Consider the following 20,175-nt stretch of genomic DNA (forward strand, 5'->3'; position numbering starts at 1 on the left):
TCAATGTCATGGCTGTAGGTTGAAAATACCAATTCGCAACAATATTTTCCAACCAACATTTTTTTTAATTGTATTTTTTAAAACTCTCAGCATGTGAGGGCACTTAATAGGTAAACCAACCTACTGTAAATAAAATCATAGCCAGAACACTGTCACTTCATCATAGTGGAAAAGTGCCTCTAATTTACTGAATCATACCAGGGGGAATTTGTTTAAACTAACATGAAAGACTAGTCAGTGTAGTCGTTCAGCTGTCAGTCAAATCAATAATCAGTAGTACAACATCTGAAAGCTTAGGCAGGCAAGGCAGTATAACAAACCCAAAAATGCATAGTGGATATCAATTCAAAAAAGTTGAAAAAAAATCAAAAGAGTAGAAAACATTAGGAACACCTTCCTAAAATTGCCCTCAGAACAGCCTCAATTCTTCAGGGCACGACGGACTCTACAAGGTGTCGAAAGCGTTCCACAGGGATGCTGGCCCCATGTTGACTCCAATGATTCCCACAGTTGTGTACAGTTGGCTGGATGTCCTTTGGGTGGTGGACCAGTCTTGATACACACGGGGGAAACTGATGAGCGTGAAAAACCCAGAAGCGTTGCAGTTCTTGACACAAACTGGTGTGCCTGGAACCTACTACCATACCCCTGTTCAAAGGCACTTCTATCTTTTATCATCCTCAGAATGGCACACACACAATCCTCCCCTTCATCTACACTGATTGAAGTGGATTTAACAAGTGACATCAATAAGGGATCGTAGCTCTCACCTGGATTCACCTGGTCAGTCTATGTCATAGAAAGAGCAGGTGTTCCTAATGTTTTGTCAAAGCAGTGTAATTGGTTGTAAAAGCATAATTTGGTATCCCTTTTAGCTTGCAGGTATTATGTTTTATTACTTGTTATAAAGCATGTATATATATATATCTTTATAATGTCTTATTATAAGGTTTATAATATGCTATGTTTCTGTGGAAAATGTACAACCCCACCTTTAAAATGGCTCTAAAGGACTGTTATTTGGTCACAATGAGATGATACTGAGACAACGCTGTATAAAGTCTTATAATTCATTATACCTGCAGGCTTTAAGTCCAGGGTTATTCCCCAGTTTACATCATTTGTAATATTAAATATGGTAATTACTGTTATTAAGGGACCAACATTGTTTATGAAACCAACTACAAAAACACACTGCCCACTGACTGACAGCTTACGGAGATGTCGATGTGCTTCCTGACAGAACACAGCTGGACCAATGGCTGCCAATGGAACTCACTGAGCACAATGGGAGGAAACTATGGTGTCCAACATGGAACAAACAACAGGGTCATGTTCATTAGGCAGCAAAACGGAAGTAAACGGACTCAAACAAGGGAGGGACTTCTTGAAATTAATCCAATAAGTAACACATTTTTTAAATATTTTGAAACGTTTTCCGTTCCACCTCCTAATGAATACGACCCAGCAGTAATCCTTTATAACAATCATTAACCCAAACAAACAGGAAACTATTGTGGTCCGTTTTCTTTGTGAAACTCGAACAGTGTTTGGTTTGAACAGTGTACATTCTGTGTGTCTAGTTATTTGCAGGGTGTTCGTTCCCCTTCAGTGATCGTTTCAACTGGTTTGTTATTTAGGGATTTCTGTGTATTTTTTCCTGAAAAGTTCTGAAACAGTTCAGTCAGAGTGTACGTTTAAATAGTGAAAAAAGAATAAACATTTTAAAACACATACGATTATTTTTCAATGAGTGTTGATTTATTTTTTGAAGAAAGTCAAAGATAGACCAATGAATTACTATCTTCATTTTATGTCGCCTTTTTACAGTCATTTTTTCATCACAATTTCATATTTCAGTGAGATCAATGTTTTCAGGCTGCCGCCCAATCCCATATCATATATTTCTTTGCATAGATAAACATACACGACGATATTGTAATATATTCTGCAAACTGTACGATCGCTTATCAGAATGCACACAGACAGACAGACAGACACCATCAGAGGTGTCAAGGGCCATTCAAATTGGAAACATTTAAACAAGACAGGATTTGACAGAACACCTGCAGTATGTCAATGTAAACATAACCCCATAACATACAGTGAAGACATTTAACGGTCATCCTTATATCACCTCTTATACATGGCCTTCAAACATCAGTAATTATGACAAATATGACCCCTATAACCTTTAAATGGGACTGGTACACATATAGCATTCTACGGGGCCAGCGGATACAATATCAATATTGCACTGTATAACAGTATAGCCTGAATATGTCTCCCAAATGGCACCCTACTCCCTATATAGTGCACTACTTTAGACCAGAGCCCTATAGAACCCTATTTCCTATATAGTGCACTACTTTAGACCAGGGCCCTATAGAATCCTATTCCCTATATAGTGCACTACTATAGACCAGAACCCTATAGAACCCTAATTCCCTCTATATAGTGCACTACTTTAGACCAGAACCCTACAGAACCCTATTCCCTATATAGTGCACTAATTTTGACCAGAACCCTATAGAACCCTATTCCTTAAAAAGTACACTCCTTTTGACCAGAGCCCTATGAGACATGTGCCCTACAAAAGGGAATTAGGGGCACCATTTGGGACACAGAGGTGAGTGAGGGAGTCCAGGAGATTTGAGTGCTTTCTGTCAGTCAAGATCACTGCAATAGAAAAGGGGGCCAGTGACAGACTTGGAGAGATGGCACTACAGCACTGGCCTAGCATATACTTCAGGCCATCAATAGCCATGTTAATCAATGAGAATTTACACTGGCATGACAAGAGGAGAGGGAAGGGCCAAGAGGGGATATATATATATAGGGCCCTAGGCATGGATCTATGTATCCTATGAATCAATCAGGAAGACAAACTGGGAAAGGACCAGTCGAAACTTTGAACTGTACAATACATTCTGTATTGATTAGAATTGATCCTAGATCAGCCCCTCCTACTCTGACAGGCTTTGTGAGTACGGCCTCTTGGATCAAAAAAGGGCAATGTGTCATATAGATGGGAATAAAAATACATTACGAAGGCAGTTAGAATGTACCGGTCATACTGAACTTACACGTGCCTTACTTTGGCCAACAACAAAGCAATCATAACGGGGTTTGGATATTTTGCTCAGACAGACACACCCACATACTTTACAACCTTCAGAATGTCCTCCTCCCAGATTTCCCCTGAGGCTTATTCCCCATAGACTGGGTGATCATGATTCATACCCTATCATGTTACTCTCACGCCCCACAGTGAGCCGGGTGTCCTCTGCCGTAGAGATAAAACAATAGACATTGGCTTCAAATCAGCGGCACTAGTGGTCCGCGATCTTACCCAGGTACAGTCCTGATAAGTTAGCTCAAACATGCTAGTTTCAAACTATAGTGTAGCTTGTTCTGTCTCCATGTCCTCTGTAGACTCCTCTTCACCTGTCCTCACAGCACACAGTGCCATAGAGTGGCCAGCGCCACAGCCAATCACAAAAGGCCGGAGGGCAGGAATGGGCTGTGGTTCGCTGACATCTGTCTCGGAACCGTCCCCACACATCCCATGTTCGTTCCACCCCCAAGAGAGCAGGCGACCCCCTGGAGAGGAGAGATGAGGAGAGGAGGGTAGAGGACACTGGTCAGTTAGAGATAACAAACAGGAGATTACTACCCTGATCTGTACATGTTTGGCATGACAATGACCATAGGAGTTGGCAAGATAGCACAAACTGATCTGGTCTGACCAGGCTAAGAGAAGACAGCACAAACTGATCTGGTCTGACCAGGCTAAGAGAAGACAGCACAAACTGATCTGGTCTGACCAGGCTAAGAGAAGACAGCACAAACTGATCTGGTGTGACCAGGCTGAGAGATCACCAACTAGATCACCAACTGGTAAAAACAGTTGAGTGCAAAAACACTTCCCAACTATTTTGTGAACTGGTCAGTTGGACCTGACATATACTCGTCAGTTGGACCTGACATCATATACTGGTCAGTTGGACCTGACATCATATACTGGTCAGTTGGACCAGACATAGACTGGTCAGTTGGACCTGACATCATATACTGGTCAGCTGGACCTGACATCATATACTGGTCAGTTGGACCTGACATCATATACTGGTCAGTTGGACCTGACATAGACTGGTCAGTTGGACCTGACCTCATAGACTGGTCAGTTGGACCTGACATCATATACTGGTCAGTTGGACCTGACATAGACTGGTCAGTTGGACCTGACCTCATATACTGGTCAGTTGGACCTGACATCATATACTGGTCAGTTGAACCTGACATCATATACTGGTCAGTTGGACCTAACATCATAGACTGGTCAGTTGGACCAGACATATACTGGTCAGCTGGACCTGACATCATATACTGGTCAGTTGAACCTGACATCATAGACTGGTCAGTTGGACCAGACATATACTGGTCAGCTGGACCTGACATCATATACTGGTCAGTTGGACCTAACATCATAGACTGGTCAGTTGGACCTAACATCATAGACTGGTCAGTTGGACCAGACATATACTGGTCAGTTGAACCTGACATCATATACTGGTCAGTTGGACCTAACATCATAGACTGGTCAGTTGGACCAGACATATACTGGTCAGCTGGACCTGACATCATATACTGGTCAGTTGGACCTAACATCATAGACTGGTCAGTTGGACCTGACATATACTGGTCAGTTGGACCAGACATCATATACTGGTCAGTTGGACCTGACATCATATACTGGTCAGTTGGACCTGACATCATATACTGGTCAGTTGGACCTGACATCATATACTGGTCAGTTGGACCTGACATTATAGACTGGTCAGTTGGACCTGACATCATAGACTGGTCAGTTGGACCTGACATCATATACTGGTCAGTTGGACCTGACATAGACTGGTCAGTTGGACCTGCCATCATATACTGGTCAGCTGGACCTAACATCATAGACTGGTCAGTTGGACCAGACATAAACTGGTCAGCTGGACCTGACATCATATACTGGTCAGTTGGACCTAACATCATAGACTGGTCAGTTGGACCTGACATATACTGGTCAGTTGGACCAGACATCATATACTGGTCAGTTGGACCTGATATAGACTGGTCAGTTGGACCAGACATATACTGGTCAGTTGGACCAGACATCATATACTGGTCAGTTGGACCAGACATCATATACTGGTCAGTTGGACCAGACATATACTGGTCAGTTGGACCTGACATCATATACTGGTCAGTTGGACCTGACATCATATACTGGTCAGTTGGACCTGACATCATAGACTGGTCAGTTGAACCTGACATCATATACTGGTCAGTTGGACCTAACATCATAGACTGGTCAGTTGGACCAGACATATACTGGTCAGCTGGACCTGACATCATATACTGGTCAGTTGGACCTAACATCATAGACTGGTCAGTTGGACCTGACATATACTGGTCAGTTGGACCAGACATCATATACTGGTCAGTTGGACCTGACATCATATACTGGTCAGTTGGACCTGACATCATATACTGGTCAGTTGGACCTGACATCATATACTGGTCAGTTGGACCTAACATCATAGACTGGTCAGTTGGACCTGACATATACTGGTCAGTTGGACCAGACATCATATACTGGTCAGTTGGACCTGATATAGACTGGTCAGTTGGACCAGACATATACTGGTCAGTTGGACCAGACATATACTGGTCAGTTGGACCTGACATCATATACTGGTCAGTTGGACCTGACATCATATACTGGTCAGTTGGACCTGACATCATAGACTGGTCAGTTGAACCTGACATCATATACTGGTCAGTTGGACCTAACATCATAGACTGGTCAGTTGGACCAGACATATACTGGTCAGCTGGACCTGACATCATATACTGGTCAGTTGGACCAGACATCATATACTGGTCAGTTGGACCAGACATCATATACTGGTCAGTTGGACCTGACATCATATACTGGTCAGTTGGACCTGACATCATATACTGGTCAGTTGGACCTGACATCATATACTGGTCAGTTGGACCTGACATTATAGACTGGTCAGTTGGACCTGACATCATAGACTGGTCAGTTGGACCTGACATCATATACTGGTCAGTTGGACCTGACATAGACTGGTCAGTTGGACCTGCCATCATATACTGGTCAGCTGGACCTGACATCATATACTGGTCAGTTGGACCTAACATCATAGACTGGTCAGTTGGACCTGACATATACTGGTCAGTTGGACCAGACATCATATACTGGTCAGTTGGACCTGACATCATATACTGGTCAGTTGGACCTGACATCATAGACTGGTCAGTTGAACCTGACATCATAGACTGGTCAGTTGAACCTGACATCATATACTGGTCAGTTGAACCTAACATCATAGACTGGTCAGTTGGACCAGACATATACTGGTCAGCTGGACCTGACATCATATACTGGTCAGTTGGACCTAACATCATAGACTGGTCAGTTGGACCTGACATATACTGGTCAGTTGGACCAGACATCATATACTGGTCAGTTGGACCTGACATCATATACTGGTCAGTTGGACCTGACATCATATACTGGTCAGTTGGACCTGACATCATATACTGGTCAGTTGGACCTGACATTATAGACTGGTCAGTTGGACCTGACATCATAGACTGGTCAGTTGGACCAGACATATACTGGTCAGTTGGACCTGACATCATATACTGGTCAGTTGGACCTGACATCATATACTGGTCAGTTGGACCTGACATCATATACTGGTCAGTTGGACCAGACATCATAGACTGGTCAGTTGGACCTGAGATATACTGGTCAGTTGGACCTGACATATACTGGTCAGTTAGACCTGACATCATATACTGGTCAGTTGGACCTGACATCATATACTGGTCAGTTGGACCTGATATAGACTGGTCAGTTGGACCAGACATATACTGGTCAGTTGGACCAGACATATACTGGTCAGTTGGACCAGACATATACTGGTCAGTTGGACCAGACATATACTGGTCAGTTGGACCTGACATCATATACTGGTCAGTTGGACCTGACATCATATACTGGTCAGTTGGACCTGACATCATAGACTGGTCAGTTGGACCTGACATCATAGACTGGTCAGTTGGACCTGACATCATAGACTGGTCAGTTGGACCTGACATCATAGACTGGTCAGTTGGACCTGATATATACAGGACAACTAGCCTGACATGACATCGACTATAGGAGTTGGTTATACAACACGAGTATGTAGTAGGTAACACAACACATTGGTTATACAGCACTAGTTGGTAGTTGGTTATACATCACTAGTTGGTTTTACATCACTAGTTGGTTATACATCACTAGTTGGTTATACAACACTAGTTGGTAGTTGGTTATACATCACTAGTTGGTAGTTGGTTATACAGCACTAGTTGGTTATACAACACTAGTTGGTTATACAACACTAGTTGGTTATACATCACTAGTTGGTAGTTGGTTATACTTCAGTAGTTTGTAGTTGGTTATACATCACTAGTTGGTAGTTGGTTATACAGCACTAGTTGGTTATACATCACTAGTTGGTTATACATCACTAGTTGGTAGTTGGTTATACATCACTAGTTGGTAGTTGGTTATACAGCACTAGTTGGTAGTTGGTTATACAGCACTAGTTGGTTATACATCACTAGTTGGTAGCTGGTTATACATCACTAGTTGGTTATACATCACTAGTTGGTTATACAACACTAGTTGGTAGTTGGTTATACATCACTAGTTGGTTATACAACACTAGTTGGTAGTTGGCTATACATCACTAGTTGGTTATACATCACTAGTTGGTTATACATCACTAGCTGGTAGTTGGTTATACATCACTAGTTGGTAGCTGGTTATACATCACTAGTTGGTAGCTGGTTATACAGCACTAGTTGGTTATACAACACTAGTTGGTAGTTGGTTATACATCACTAGATGGTTATACAACACTAGTTGTTAGTTGGTCATACATCACTAGTTGGTTATACAGCACTAGTTGGTAGTTGGTTATACATCACTAGTTGGTTATACAACACTAGTTGGTAGTTGGTTATATATCACTAGTAGGTTATACATCACTAGTTGGTTATACATCACTAGTTGGTAGTTGGTTATATATCACTAGTTGGTTATACAACACTAGTTGGCTGTATAGCACTAGTTGGTAGTTGGTTTCACATCACTAGTTAGTTATACATCACTAGTTAGTTATACAACACTAGTTGGTAGTTGGTTATATATCACTAGTTGGTAGTTGGTTTTACATCACTAGTTGGTTTCACATCACTAGTTAGTTATACAGCACTAGTTGGTAGCTGGTTATACATCACTAGTTGGTAGTTGGTTATACATCACTAGCTGGTTATACATCACTAGTTGGTTATACATCACTAGCTGGTTATACATCACTAGTTGGTTATACATCACTAGTTGGTTATACATCACTAGTTGGTTATACATCACTAGTTGGTAGTTGGTTATATATCACTAGTTGGTTATACAACACTAGTTGGTAGTTGGTTTCACATCGCTAGTTAGTTATACATCACTAGTTAGTTATACAACACTAGTTGGTAGTTGGTTATATATCACTAGTTGGTAGTTGGTTTTACATCACTAGTTGGTTTCACATCACTAGTTAGTTATACAGCACTAGTTGGTAGCTGGTTATACATCACTAGTTGGTAGTTGGTTATACATCACTAGCTGGTTATACATCACTAGTTGGTTATACATCACTAGTTGGTTATACATCACTAGTTGGTAGTTGGTTATACATCACTAGCTGGTTATACATCACTAGTTGGTTATACATCACTAGCTGGTTATACATCACTAGCTGGTTATACATCACTAGTTGGTTATACATCACTAGCTGGTTATACGTCACTAGTTGGTAGTTGGTTATACATCACTAGCTGGTAGTTGGTTAGACATCACTAGCTGGTAGTTGGTTAGACATCACTAGCTGGTAGTTGGTTAGACATCACTAGTTGGTTATACATCACTAGTTGGTTATACATCACTAGCTGGTTATACATCACTAGTTGGTAGCTGGTTATACATCACTAGTTGGTAGTTGGTTATACAGCACTAGTTGGTTATACATCACTAGTTGGTTATACATCACTAGTTGGTTATAAATCACTAGTTGGTAGTTGGTTATACATCACTAGTTGGTAGCTGGTTATACAGCACTAGTTGGTTATACAACACTAGTTGGTAGTTGGTTATACATCACTAGATGGTTATACAACACTAGTTGTTAGTTGGTCATACATCACTAGTTGGTTATACAGCACTAGTTGGTAGTTGGTTATACATCACTAGTTGGTTATACAACACTAGTTGGTAGATGGTTATACATCACTAGTTGGTTATACATCACTAGTTGGTTATACAACACTAGTTGGTAGTTGGTTATATATCACTAGTTGGTTATACAACACTAGTTGGCTGTATAGCACTAGTTGGTAGTTGGTTATATATCACTAGTTGGTAGTTGGTTTTACATCACTAGTTGGTTTCACATCACTAGTTAGTTATACAGCACTAGTTGGTAGCTGGTTATACATCACTAGTTGGTAGTTGGTTATACATCACTAGCTGGTTATACATCACTAGTTGGTTATACATCACTAGCTGGTTATACATCACTAGCTGGTTATACATCACTAGTTGGTTATACATCACTAGCTGGTTATACGTTGGTAGTTGGTTATACATCACTAGCTGGTAGTTGGTTAGACATCACTAGCTGGTAGTTGGTTAGACATCACTAGTTGGTAGTTGGTTAGACATCACTAGTTGGTTATACATCACTAGCTGGTTATACATCACTAGTTGGTAGCTGGTTATACATCACTAGTTGGGAATACATCACTCGTTTCTCAGATGTTGCATGGCCAGGCAATGAGGATTACACATTTGCTCAACTAGAATAGGAAAAATGGTTGGGTATAAAACATTTAAAAAATCCAATGACTTCAAAGTAGTCTGTGTAGATTCAAATAGGCGAACACACACACACACACAGACACACACCCACCCACCCCTTGGGGGCTCAACGAAAGTTAAACACACACTGCCATTCAGCTCCAGACAGTCTCTGCACCTTTCCTCTTCTTCTCTGTTCCCTCTCAGACAGCTGGTAAAGGAGCTTGTTGGTTTAGTGGGTGTGGTCCGGACAGGGCTGCATCACCGTGGAGACACGTGCCATGGCAACACAGTTCGGTTAACTAATAGGCCCCGTTGTCATGGCAACACAGCTCACATCTTCAAGCGTTCAATCTACCCATCCCAATGTTCTGTCTGTTTTCTGTTTCTTCCTCCTTTCATCGAGTGAATCCCTTTATCTCTCCATCTCCCTTATTTTTTCTGACCAATGGATCAAAAGCCTCTGGGTTCTGTGTCAGCAGAGAGAACAGATAAAACAAGTTGTCTCGGTCTCACAGCCCAAGATGTCTCCCAGACCAAGATGTCTCCCAGACCAAGATGTGTCACAGACCAAGATATCTCCCAGCAGGCAGCTTATGCCAGTGTGATATGACAACTAGGGCTGAGACCTCACCGTACCATATAATCAGCATACTTTGGTGTCAATACGATATGTATTGTGATTATCACAATTATACAGTACCAGTCAAAAGTTTGGACACATCTACTCATTCAAGGGTTTTCCTTTATTTTTAAAAACGATTTTATACATTGTAGAATAAAGTGAATATACTGAGGACATCAAAACCATGAAATAACACATCGAATCATGTAGTGACAAAAAAAAAATATATTTTATATTTGAGATTCTTCAAAGTAGCCACCCTTTGCCTTGATGACAGCTTTGCACAGTCTTGGTATTCTCTCAACCAGCTTCATGAGGAATGCTTTTCCAACAGTCTTGGAGGAGTTCCCACATATGCTGAGTGCTTGTTGGCTGCTTTTCCTTCTCTCTGTGGTCCAACTCATCCCAAACCATCTCAGTTGAGTTGAGGTTGGGGGATTGTGGAGGCCAGGTCATCTGATAAAGCACTCTATCAATCTCCTCCTTGGTCAAATAACCCTTACACAGCCTGGAGGTGTGTTGTGTCATTGTTCTGTTGAAAACAAATGATAGTGGGATTAAGTGCAAACCAGATGGAATGGCGTATCCCTGCAGAATGCAGTGTGCCTTGAATTCTAAATAAATCACAGACAGTGTCACCAGCAAAGCTGGTGTCCTTTAGTAGTGGTTTCTTTGCAGCAATTTGACCATGAAGGCCTGATTCACGCAGTCTCCTCTGAACAGTTGACGTTGAGATGTGTCTGTTACTTGAACTCTGTGAAGCATTTATTTGGGCTGCAATTTCTGAGGCTGGTAACTCTAATGAACATATCCTCTGCAGCAGAGGTAACTCTGGGTCTTCCATTCTTATGGCGGACCTCATGAGAAGCCAGTTTCATCATAGCGCTTGATGGTTTTTGCAACTGCACAAATTTTCCAGATTGACTGACCTTGATGTCTTAAAGTAATGATGGACTGTCGTTTCTCTTTGCTTATTTGAGCTGTTCTTGCCATAATATAGACTTGGTCTCTTACCAAATAGGGTTATCTTCTGTAAACCAGCCCTACCTTGTCACAACACAACTGATTGGCTCAAACACCTTAAGGAAACTTTTAACAAAGCACACCTGTTAATTGAAATGCATTCCAGGTGACTACCTCATGAAGCTGGTTGAGAGAATGCCAAAAGTGCGCAAAGCTGTCATCAAGGCAGCTACTTAGAAGAATCTCAAATAATAAAATATATTTTTGATTTGTTTAACACTTATTTGGTTATACAACACCTGCTTAAAACTCAAACACCTAGATCTCCTAAATGCAGCTCACTCTCTAACTCACAAACACATAGATCTCCTGAACACAGCTCACTCTCTAACTCTCAAACACCTAGATCCCCTGAACGCAGCTCACTCTCTAACTCTCAAACACCTAGATCTCCTAAAACTTCTTGCTACTCTCAAACCCGGATCCGGGAGCGTAATCATCGCCTCAAACTAATTAGCATAACGCAGCGGACATAAATCTTCCTAGAAAATCTTCCTATTCATGAAAATCACAAATGAAATATATTGAGACACAGCTTAGCCTTTTGTTAATCACACTGTCATCTCAGATTTTCAAAATATGCTTTACAGCCAACGCTAGACAAGCATTCTCAAACACCTAGATCCCCTGAACGCAGCTCCCTCTCCAGATCCCAATCACCTGAATTCTGATCACCTGTTCACACACCTGTATGTCATTATCACACACTATTTAGTTCAGTTCATTGCACCCCGTCACTGTGAGGTCTTGTTTGTTTTGTTACACATTCTATTCGGAGCTCTGTTCATTCCCATATTAGTCCTCCCGTGTATCATAGTGTGTGGTCATTCTCAATAACAATGTTTTCTGCATATCAGATTTCCTGTCATCAACCTCTTGCCACATCTCCCAGACTATGTTATTAGCCTTTTCCCTGCCTGTACTGTTACCTTTTTGGATTCCCGGTGTATGACCTTCTGCCTGCCCCTGGACCCAGCTACCTGCCTCCTCCTGTGTATGACCTTCTGCCTGCCCCTGGACCCAGCTACCTGCCTCCTCCTGTGTATGACCTTCTGCCTGCCCCTGGACCCAGTTACCTGCCTCCTCCTGTGTATGACCTTCTGCCTGCCCCTGGACCCAGCTACCTGCCTCCTCCTGTGTATGACCTTCTGCCTGCCCCTGGACCCAGCTACCTGCCTCCTCCTGTGTATGACCTTCTGCCTGCCCCTGGACCCAGCTACCTGCCTCCTCCGTGTATGACCTTCTGCTTGCCCCTGGACCCAGCTACCTGCCTCCTCCTGTGTATGACCTTCTGCCTCCTCCTGGACCCAGTTACCTGCCTCCTCCTGTGTATGACCTTCTGCCTCCTCCTGGACCCAGTTACCTGCCTCCTCCTGTGTATGACCTTCTGCCTGCCCCTGGACCCAGCTACCTGCCTCCTCCGTGTATGACCTTCTGCCTGCCCCTGGACCCAGCTACCTGCCTCCTCCTGTGTATGACCTTCTGCCTCCTCCTGGACCCAGTTACCTGCCTCCTCCTGTGTATGACCTTCTGCCTGCCCCTGGACCCAGCTACCTGCCTCCTCCGTGTATGACCTTCTGCCTGCCCCTGGACCCAGCTACCTGCCTCCTCCGTGTATGACCTTCTGCCTGCCCCTGGACCCAGCTACCTGCCTCCTCCTGTGTATGACCTTCTGCCTCCTCCTGGACCCAGTTACCTGCCTCCTCCTGTGTATGACCTTCTGCCTCCTCCTGGACCCAGTTACCTGCCTCCTCCTGTGTATGACCTTCTGCCTCCTCCTGGACCCAGCTACCTGCCTCCTCCTGTGGTCCTTTACAATAAACACCTGCTGCGCCCTGCGCTTGAAACCAGCTCTCTGTCTCCCCTCGTGTTCATTACAAGTTACTACATAATTCCATATGTGTTATTTCATAGTTTTGAAAATAGAAAATAGTTTTAAAAAAGAAAGAAAAACCCTTGAATGAGTAGGTGCGTTGAAACGTGTACTGTATATGTATTGATACTTGATCAATACTGCAACTGTACTGAGATTGAATGCTCCAAACATATCGCTCACTATATGTCTGCTGCAGAGTAGCAAGAGAGAGAAAATGAGTTTTGACCAGTCATGTAAAAATAAAAAAAAGGTGCTGAAAACATGGCTCACTATTTAAAAAGAAGACGGAAAAAAAGCTCAAGGATGAATAATTTCGTGCAGATACAGCCGACTCGCGCTAGCTGACACAATTATTATTAAATACATTAGCTAGTATCTATAATATCGTCCAAAAGAATATTTCGATATGTAACTAATCGACACCCCGCTCTCCATCAATAATGACAACCTGTCAGGATTCTAAGCCAACATGGCCACTGCTGTGCACACATCCAGTACACAGTGTATTAGGTACACCACCCCGTTCACGCTCCTACAGACAGTGAGTCACGTGGCCGTGGCTCGCTATATAAAGCAGGCAGACAGGCATCGAGGCATTCAGTTACTGTTGGATTTAACATTAGAACGGGCAAAACTAGTGACTGAGTGTCATCGTCGGTGCCAGGCGCACCGGTTCCAGAATATCAGAAACCGCCTCCTGAGCTTTTCACGTACGACAGTGTCTAAGGGTTTACAGAGAATGGCATGACAAAGAGAAAAACAACCATCCAGTCAGCGGCAGTCCTGTGGGTGAAAACAGCTCGTTGACGAGAGGTCGAAGGTCAATGGCAAGAATGGTGCACGCTAAAAAGCCTGGCCACAAACAGATAACAAATAACAGCGCAGTACAACAGCGGTGTACAGAACGACATCTCGGAACGCACAACTCGTCGCTACTTGTCAGGGATGGGTTATTGCAGAAGACGACCACATCGGGTTCCACTCCTATCAGAACACCTATGTGAGAATGCTGTTCATTCAGCGCAGCGTTCAACACCTCCCTCTGCAACTGGATCCTGGACTTCCTGTGGTAAGGGTAGGTAACAACACATCCGCCGCGCTGATCCTCAACACAGGGGCCCCTCAGGGGTGTGTGCTCAGTCCCCTCCTATACTCCCTGTTCACTCATGACTCCAACACCTTCATTAAGTTTGCCGATGACACAACAGTGGTGTCAACGGTACGGGCTGGTGGAGGTGGTGTCACGGTACGGGCTGGTGGAGGTGGTGTCAACGGTACGGGCTGGTGGAGGTGGTGTCAACGGCACGGGCTGGTGGAGGTGGTGTCAACGGCACGGGCTGGTGGAGGTGGTGTCAACGGCACGGGCTGGTGGAGGTGGTGTCAACGGTACAGGCTGGTGGAGGTGGTGTCAACGGTACAGGCTGGTGGAGGTGGTGTCAACGGTACAGGCTGGTGGAGGTGGTGTCATGGTGTCAACGGTACAGGCTGGTGGAGGTGGTGTCAACGGTACAGGCTGGTGGAGGTGGTGTCAATGGTACAGGCTGGTGGAGGTGGTGTCAACGGTATAGGCTGGTGGAGGTGGTGTCAACGGTACAGGCTGGTGGAGGTGGTGTCAACGGTACAGGCTGGTGGAGGTGGTGTCAACGGTACAGCATGGTGGAGGTGGTGTCAACGGTAAGGTCTGGTGGAGGTGGTGTCAACGGTACAGGATGGTGGAGGTGGTATCAACGGTACGGGCTGGTGGAGGTGGTATCAACGGTACGGGCTGGTGGAGGCGGTGTCAACGGTACGGGCTGGTGGAGGCGGTGTCAACGGTACGGGCTGGTGGAGGCGGTGTCAACGGTACAGGCTGGTGGAGGTGGTGTCAACGGTACAGGCTGGTGGAGGTGGTGTCAACGGTACGGGCTGGTGGAGGTGGTGTCAACGGTACAGGCTGGTGGAGGTGGTGTCAACGGTACAGGCTGGTGGAGGTGGTGTCAACGGTACAGGCTGGTGGAGGTGGTGTCAACGGTACAGGCTGGTGGAAGTGGTGTCAACGGTACAGGCTGGTGGAGGTGGTGTGATGGTGTAAACAGTACAGGCTGGTGGAGGTGGTGTTATGGTGTCAACGGTACGGGCTGGTGGAGGTGGTGTCAACGGTACGGGCTGGTGGAGATGGTGTGGTGGTGTCAGCTGTACAGGCTGGTGGAGGTGGTGTTATGGTGTCAACGGTACAGGCTGGTGGAGGTGGTGTCAACGGTACAGGCTGGTGGAGGTGGTGTCAACGGTACGGGCTGGTGGAGGTGGTGTCAACGGTATAGGCTGGTGGAGGTGGTGTCAACGGTACAGGCTGGTGGAGGTGGTGTCAACGGTACGGGATGGTGGAGGTGGTGTGATGGTGTCAACGGTACAGGCTGGTAGAGGTGGTGTGATGGTGTCAACGGTACAGGCTGGTGGAGGTGGTGTTATGGTGTCAATGGTACAGGCTGGTGGAGGTGGTGTGATGGTGTCAACGGTACAGGCTGGTGGAGGTGGTGTCAACGGTATAGGCTGAGTAAAAGTGGAGCGTAGAAAATAAAATTGTTCCACGCTTGCTTGTTAAAATGTGTTATCTTAAGATGAATGCATTTAAACTAAGTTGCTCTGGATAAGAGCGTCTGCTAAATGATTAAATGTAATGTAAATGTATGGCGAGAGAAGAGAGAGAGAGAAGAGAACCTCGGGTGTGGTGCTTTGTTCATTCAAGGACACACTCCCCACACCGGAACACACAAATACAGAACACCGCTACGAACGTTGCCGTGGCAACTAAGTGCATAGTTTGTACATCCTGTTCCACCATATATATCCTGTCCAAGAACACACAAAATGAAAACATGACAGAGAGGAGAGCGAGAGAGACACACACTCGACACAGAATCTAAAATTCCTTAATTCAGCAGCATCGTCAGGACACATTGGCCAGTCTACATCGTCAACACATTGTCCAGTCTACATTTGAACATTAGTAAGAGACCTAATGAGCCAATTGGAAGCTGGGGATGAGTAGGTGACCGTGATGGTATGAGGGCCAAATTGGGAATTTTGCCAGGAAACCAGGTTTAACACCCCTACTCTAACAATAAGTGCCATGGGATCTTTAGTGACCTGAATCAGGACACCCGTTTAATGCTCCATCCTAAACACTGCATCTTACACAGGGCAATGTCCCCAATCACTGCCCTGGGGCATTGGAATATCTTTTTTTTTAGACCAGAGGAAAGAGCGCCTCCTACTGGCCCTCCAACACCACTTCCAGCAGCATCTGGTCTCCCATCCAGGGACAGACCAGGACCAACCCTGCTTACCTTCAGAAGCAAGCCAGCAGTGGGATGCAGGGTGGTATGCTGCTGGCAACCATGAGGAGAAGCTCTGTAATATCATGGCACCATATTCCACATTTTGAGCACTACATTTTACCAGGACCCATGGGGTCAAAAGTACTGTAGTACACTATATAAAAAGGAACAGTTTACCATTTGGGAGACAGCCATTGAAAATCCAATGACAACTAACATCTCTCTAATAGGATCCCTATGGTTGTCTGTCCAACTAACATTTCCTCTCTAATAGGATCCCCATGGTTGTCTGTCCAACTAACATTTCCTCTCTAATAGGATCCCTATGGTTCTCTCTCCGACTAACATCTCCTCTCTAATAGGATCCCTATGGTTCTCTCTCCAACTAATATCTCTCTAATAGGATCCCTATGGTTCTCTCTTCAATGAACATCTCCTCTCTAATAGGATCCCTATGGTTCTCTCTCCAACTAACATCTCTAATAGGACACGGCTGATGCTCCCAAACCTAAGTCTACGTCTCAAATATCTCTCCCATCTCCCAAAATTTGCACTTGTTCACTTCCCTTCACAGACTTGAAAGGAACTGAAATATGGTGGAACCTCCCTCTAGTCTAGCCCATGTTGTTTCCACCGATCCAATGTGGTGGAACCTCTCTAATAGGATCCCTATGGTTGTCTGTCCAACTAACATTTCCTCTCTAATAGGATCCCTATGCTTGTCTGTCCAACTAACATTTCCTCTCTAATAGGATCCCTATGGTTCTCTCTCCGACTAACATCTCCTCTCTAATAGGATCCCTATGGTTCTCTCTCTAATAGGATCCCTATGGTTCTCTCTCCCCAACTAACATCTCCTCTCTAATAGGATCCCTATGGTTCTCTCTCCAACTAACATCTCTCTAATAGGATCCCTATGGTTCTCTCTCCCCAACTAACATCTCCTCTCTAATAGGATGCCTATGGTTCTCTCTTCAACGAACATCTCCTCTCTAATAGGATCCCTATGGTTCTCTCTCCAACTAACATCTCTCTAATAGGACACGGCTGGAGTTATCAGAATTGTACGGGAAGGTCTGCTCAATCCAAGAGTACAACCAATTGATTACAGCATTGCCCCACAACTGGAGGAGGTGGGTGGCAGCGGGAGGAGGAACTGGTCTGTCTGCCCAATATAAAGGATCAAAACTGGCGGAGGAATATTTATTTGACCTTTATTTAACTAGGCAGGTCAGTTAAGAACAAATTCTTATTTTCAATGACGGCCTAGGGGCAGAATGACAGAACTTGTCAACTCGGGGATTTGAACTTGCAATCTTCCGGTTACTAGACCAACGCTCTAACCACTAGGCTACCCTGCCGCCCCTCCACTCTAACCACTAGGCTACCCTGCCGACCCTCCACTCTAACCACTAGGCTACCCTGCCGCCCCTCCACTCTAACCACTAGGCCACCCTGCCGCCCCTCCACTCTAACCACTAGGCTACCCTGCCGACCCTCCACTCTAACCACTAGGCTACCCTGCCGCCCCTCCACTCTAACCACTAGGCCACCCTGCCGCCCCTCCACTCTAACCACTAGGCTACCCTGCCACCCCTCCACTCTAACCACTAGGCAACCTGCCGCCACTCCACTCTAACCACTAGGCTACCTGCCACCCCTCCACTCTAACCACTAGGCAACCTGCCGCCACTCCACTCTAACCACTAGGCTACCTGCCGCCCCTCCACTCTAACCACTAGGCTACCTGCCACCCCTCCACTCTAACCACTAGGCAACCTGCCGCCCCTCCACTCTAACCACTAGGCTACCTGCCTCCTCTCCACTCTAACCACTAGGCAACCTGCCGCCCCTCCACTCTAACCACTAGGCTACCTGCCTCCTCTCCACTCTAACCACTAGACTACCTGCCGCCACTCCACTCTAACCACTAGGCTACCTGCCGCCACTCCACTCTAACCACTAGGCTACCTGCCACCCCTCCACTCTAACCACTAGGCTACCCTGCCGACCCTCCACTCTAACCACTAGGCTACCCTGCCGCCCCTCCACTCTAACCACTAGGCTACCCTGCCGACCCTCCACTCTAACCACTAGGCTACCTGCCGCCCCTCCACTCTAACCACTAGGCTACCCTGCCGCCACTCCACTCTAACCACTAGGCTACCCTGCCGCCCCTCCACTCTAACCACTAGGCTACCCTGCCGCCACTCCACTCTAACCACTAGGCTACCCTGCCGCCACTCCACTCTAACCACTAGGCTACCCTGCCGCCACTCCACTCTAACCACTAGGCTACCCTGCCGCCCCTCCACTCTAACCACTAGGCTACCTGCCGCCACTCCACTCTAACCACTAGGCTACCTGCCGCCCCTCCACTCTAACCACTAGGCTACCTGCCGCCCCTCCACTCTAACCACTAGGCTACCTGCCGCCCCTCCACTCTAACCACTAGGCTACCTGCCGCCCCTCCCCTCTAACCACTAGTCTACCTGCCGCCCCTCCACTCTAACCACTAGGCTACCTGCCGCCCCTCCACTCTAACCACTAGGCTACCTGCCGCCCCTCCACTCTAACCACTAGGCTACCTGCCGCCCCTCCACTCTAACCACTAGGCTACCTGCCGCCCCTCCACTCTAACCACTAGGCTACCTGCCGCCCCTCCACTCTAACCACTAGGTTACCTGCCGCCCCTCCACTCTAACCACTAGGCTACCTGCCGCCCCTCCACTCTAACCACCAGGCTACCCTGCCGCCCCTCCACTCTAACCACCAGGCTACCCTGCCGCCCCTCCACTCTAACCACCAGGCTACCTGCCGCCCCTCCCCTCTAACCACTAGTCTACCTGCCGCCCCTCCACTCTAACCACTAGGCTACCTGCCGCCCCTCCACTCTAACCACTAGGCTACCTGCCGCCCCTCCACTCTAACCACTAGGCTACCTGCCGCCCCTCCACTCTAACCACTAGGCTACCTGCCGCCCCTCCGCTCTAACCACTAGGCTACCTGCCGCCCCTCCGCTCTAACCACTAGGCTACCTGCCGCCCCTCCGCTCTAACCACTAGGCTACCTGCCGCCCCTCCGCTCTAACCACTAGGCTACCTGCCGCCCCTCCGCTCTAACCACTAGGCTACCTGCCGCCCCTCCGCTCTAACCACTAGGCTACCTGCCGCCCCTCCGCTCTAACCACTAGGCTACCTGCCGCCCCTCCGCTCTAACCACTAGGCTACCTGCCGCCCCTCCGCTCTAACCACTAGGCTACCTGCCGCCCCTCCGCTCTAACCACTAGGCTACCTGCCGCCCCTCCGCTCTAACCACTAGGCTACCTGCCGCCCCTCCTCTCTAACCACTA

The 20,175-nt window shown here is 46.2% G+C and overlaps 1 protein-coding gene across 2 annotated transcripts in view; it reads right to left on the reverse strand.

The window, feature by feature from the left end:
- Positions 1-1,739: 1,739 nt before the first annotated feature.
- sergef (secretion regulating guanine nucleotide exchange factor) overlaps positions 1,740-20,175 on the reverse strand; it is a 44,763-nt gene continuing 26,327 nt past the window's right edge. Inside the window, exon 9 of one of the 2 annotated variants that reach the window (XM_020471619.2) lies at positions 1,740-3,603. In XM_020471619.2, the coding sequence (XP_020327208.2) occupies positions 3,398-3,603 (206 nt within the window). In that variant the 3' untranslated portion in view covers positions 1,740-3,397. Of the gene's footprint in view, positions 3,604-11,091; positions 11,140-20,175 lie in introns of those variants that run through there. The other variant, XM_031801584.1, reaches the window with a different exon arrangement.

This window comes from Oncorhynchus kisutch, linkage group LG22 (assembly GCF_002021735.2).
Source record: "Oncorhynchus kisutch isolate 150728-3 linkage group LG22, Okis_V2, whole genome shotgun sequence".
Classification (NCBI taxonomy): Eukaryota; Metazoa; Chordata; class Actinopteri; order Salmoniformes; family Salmonidae; genus Oncorhynchus; species Oncorhynchus kisutch.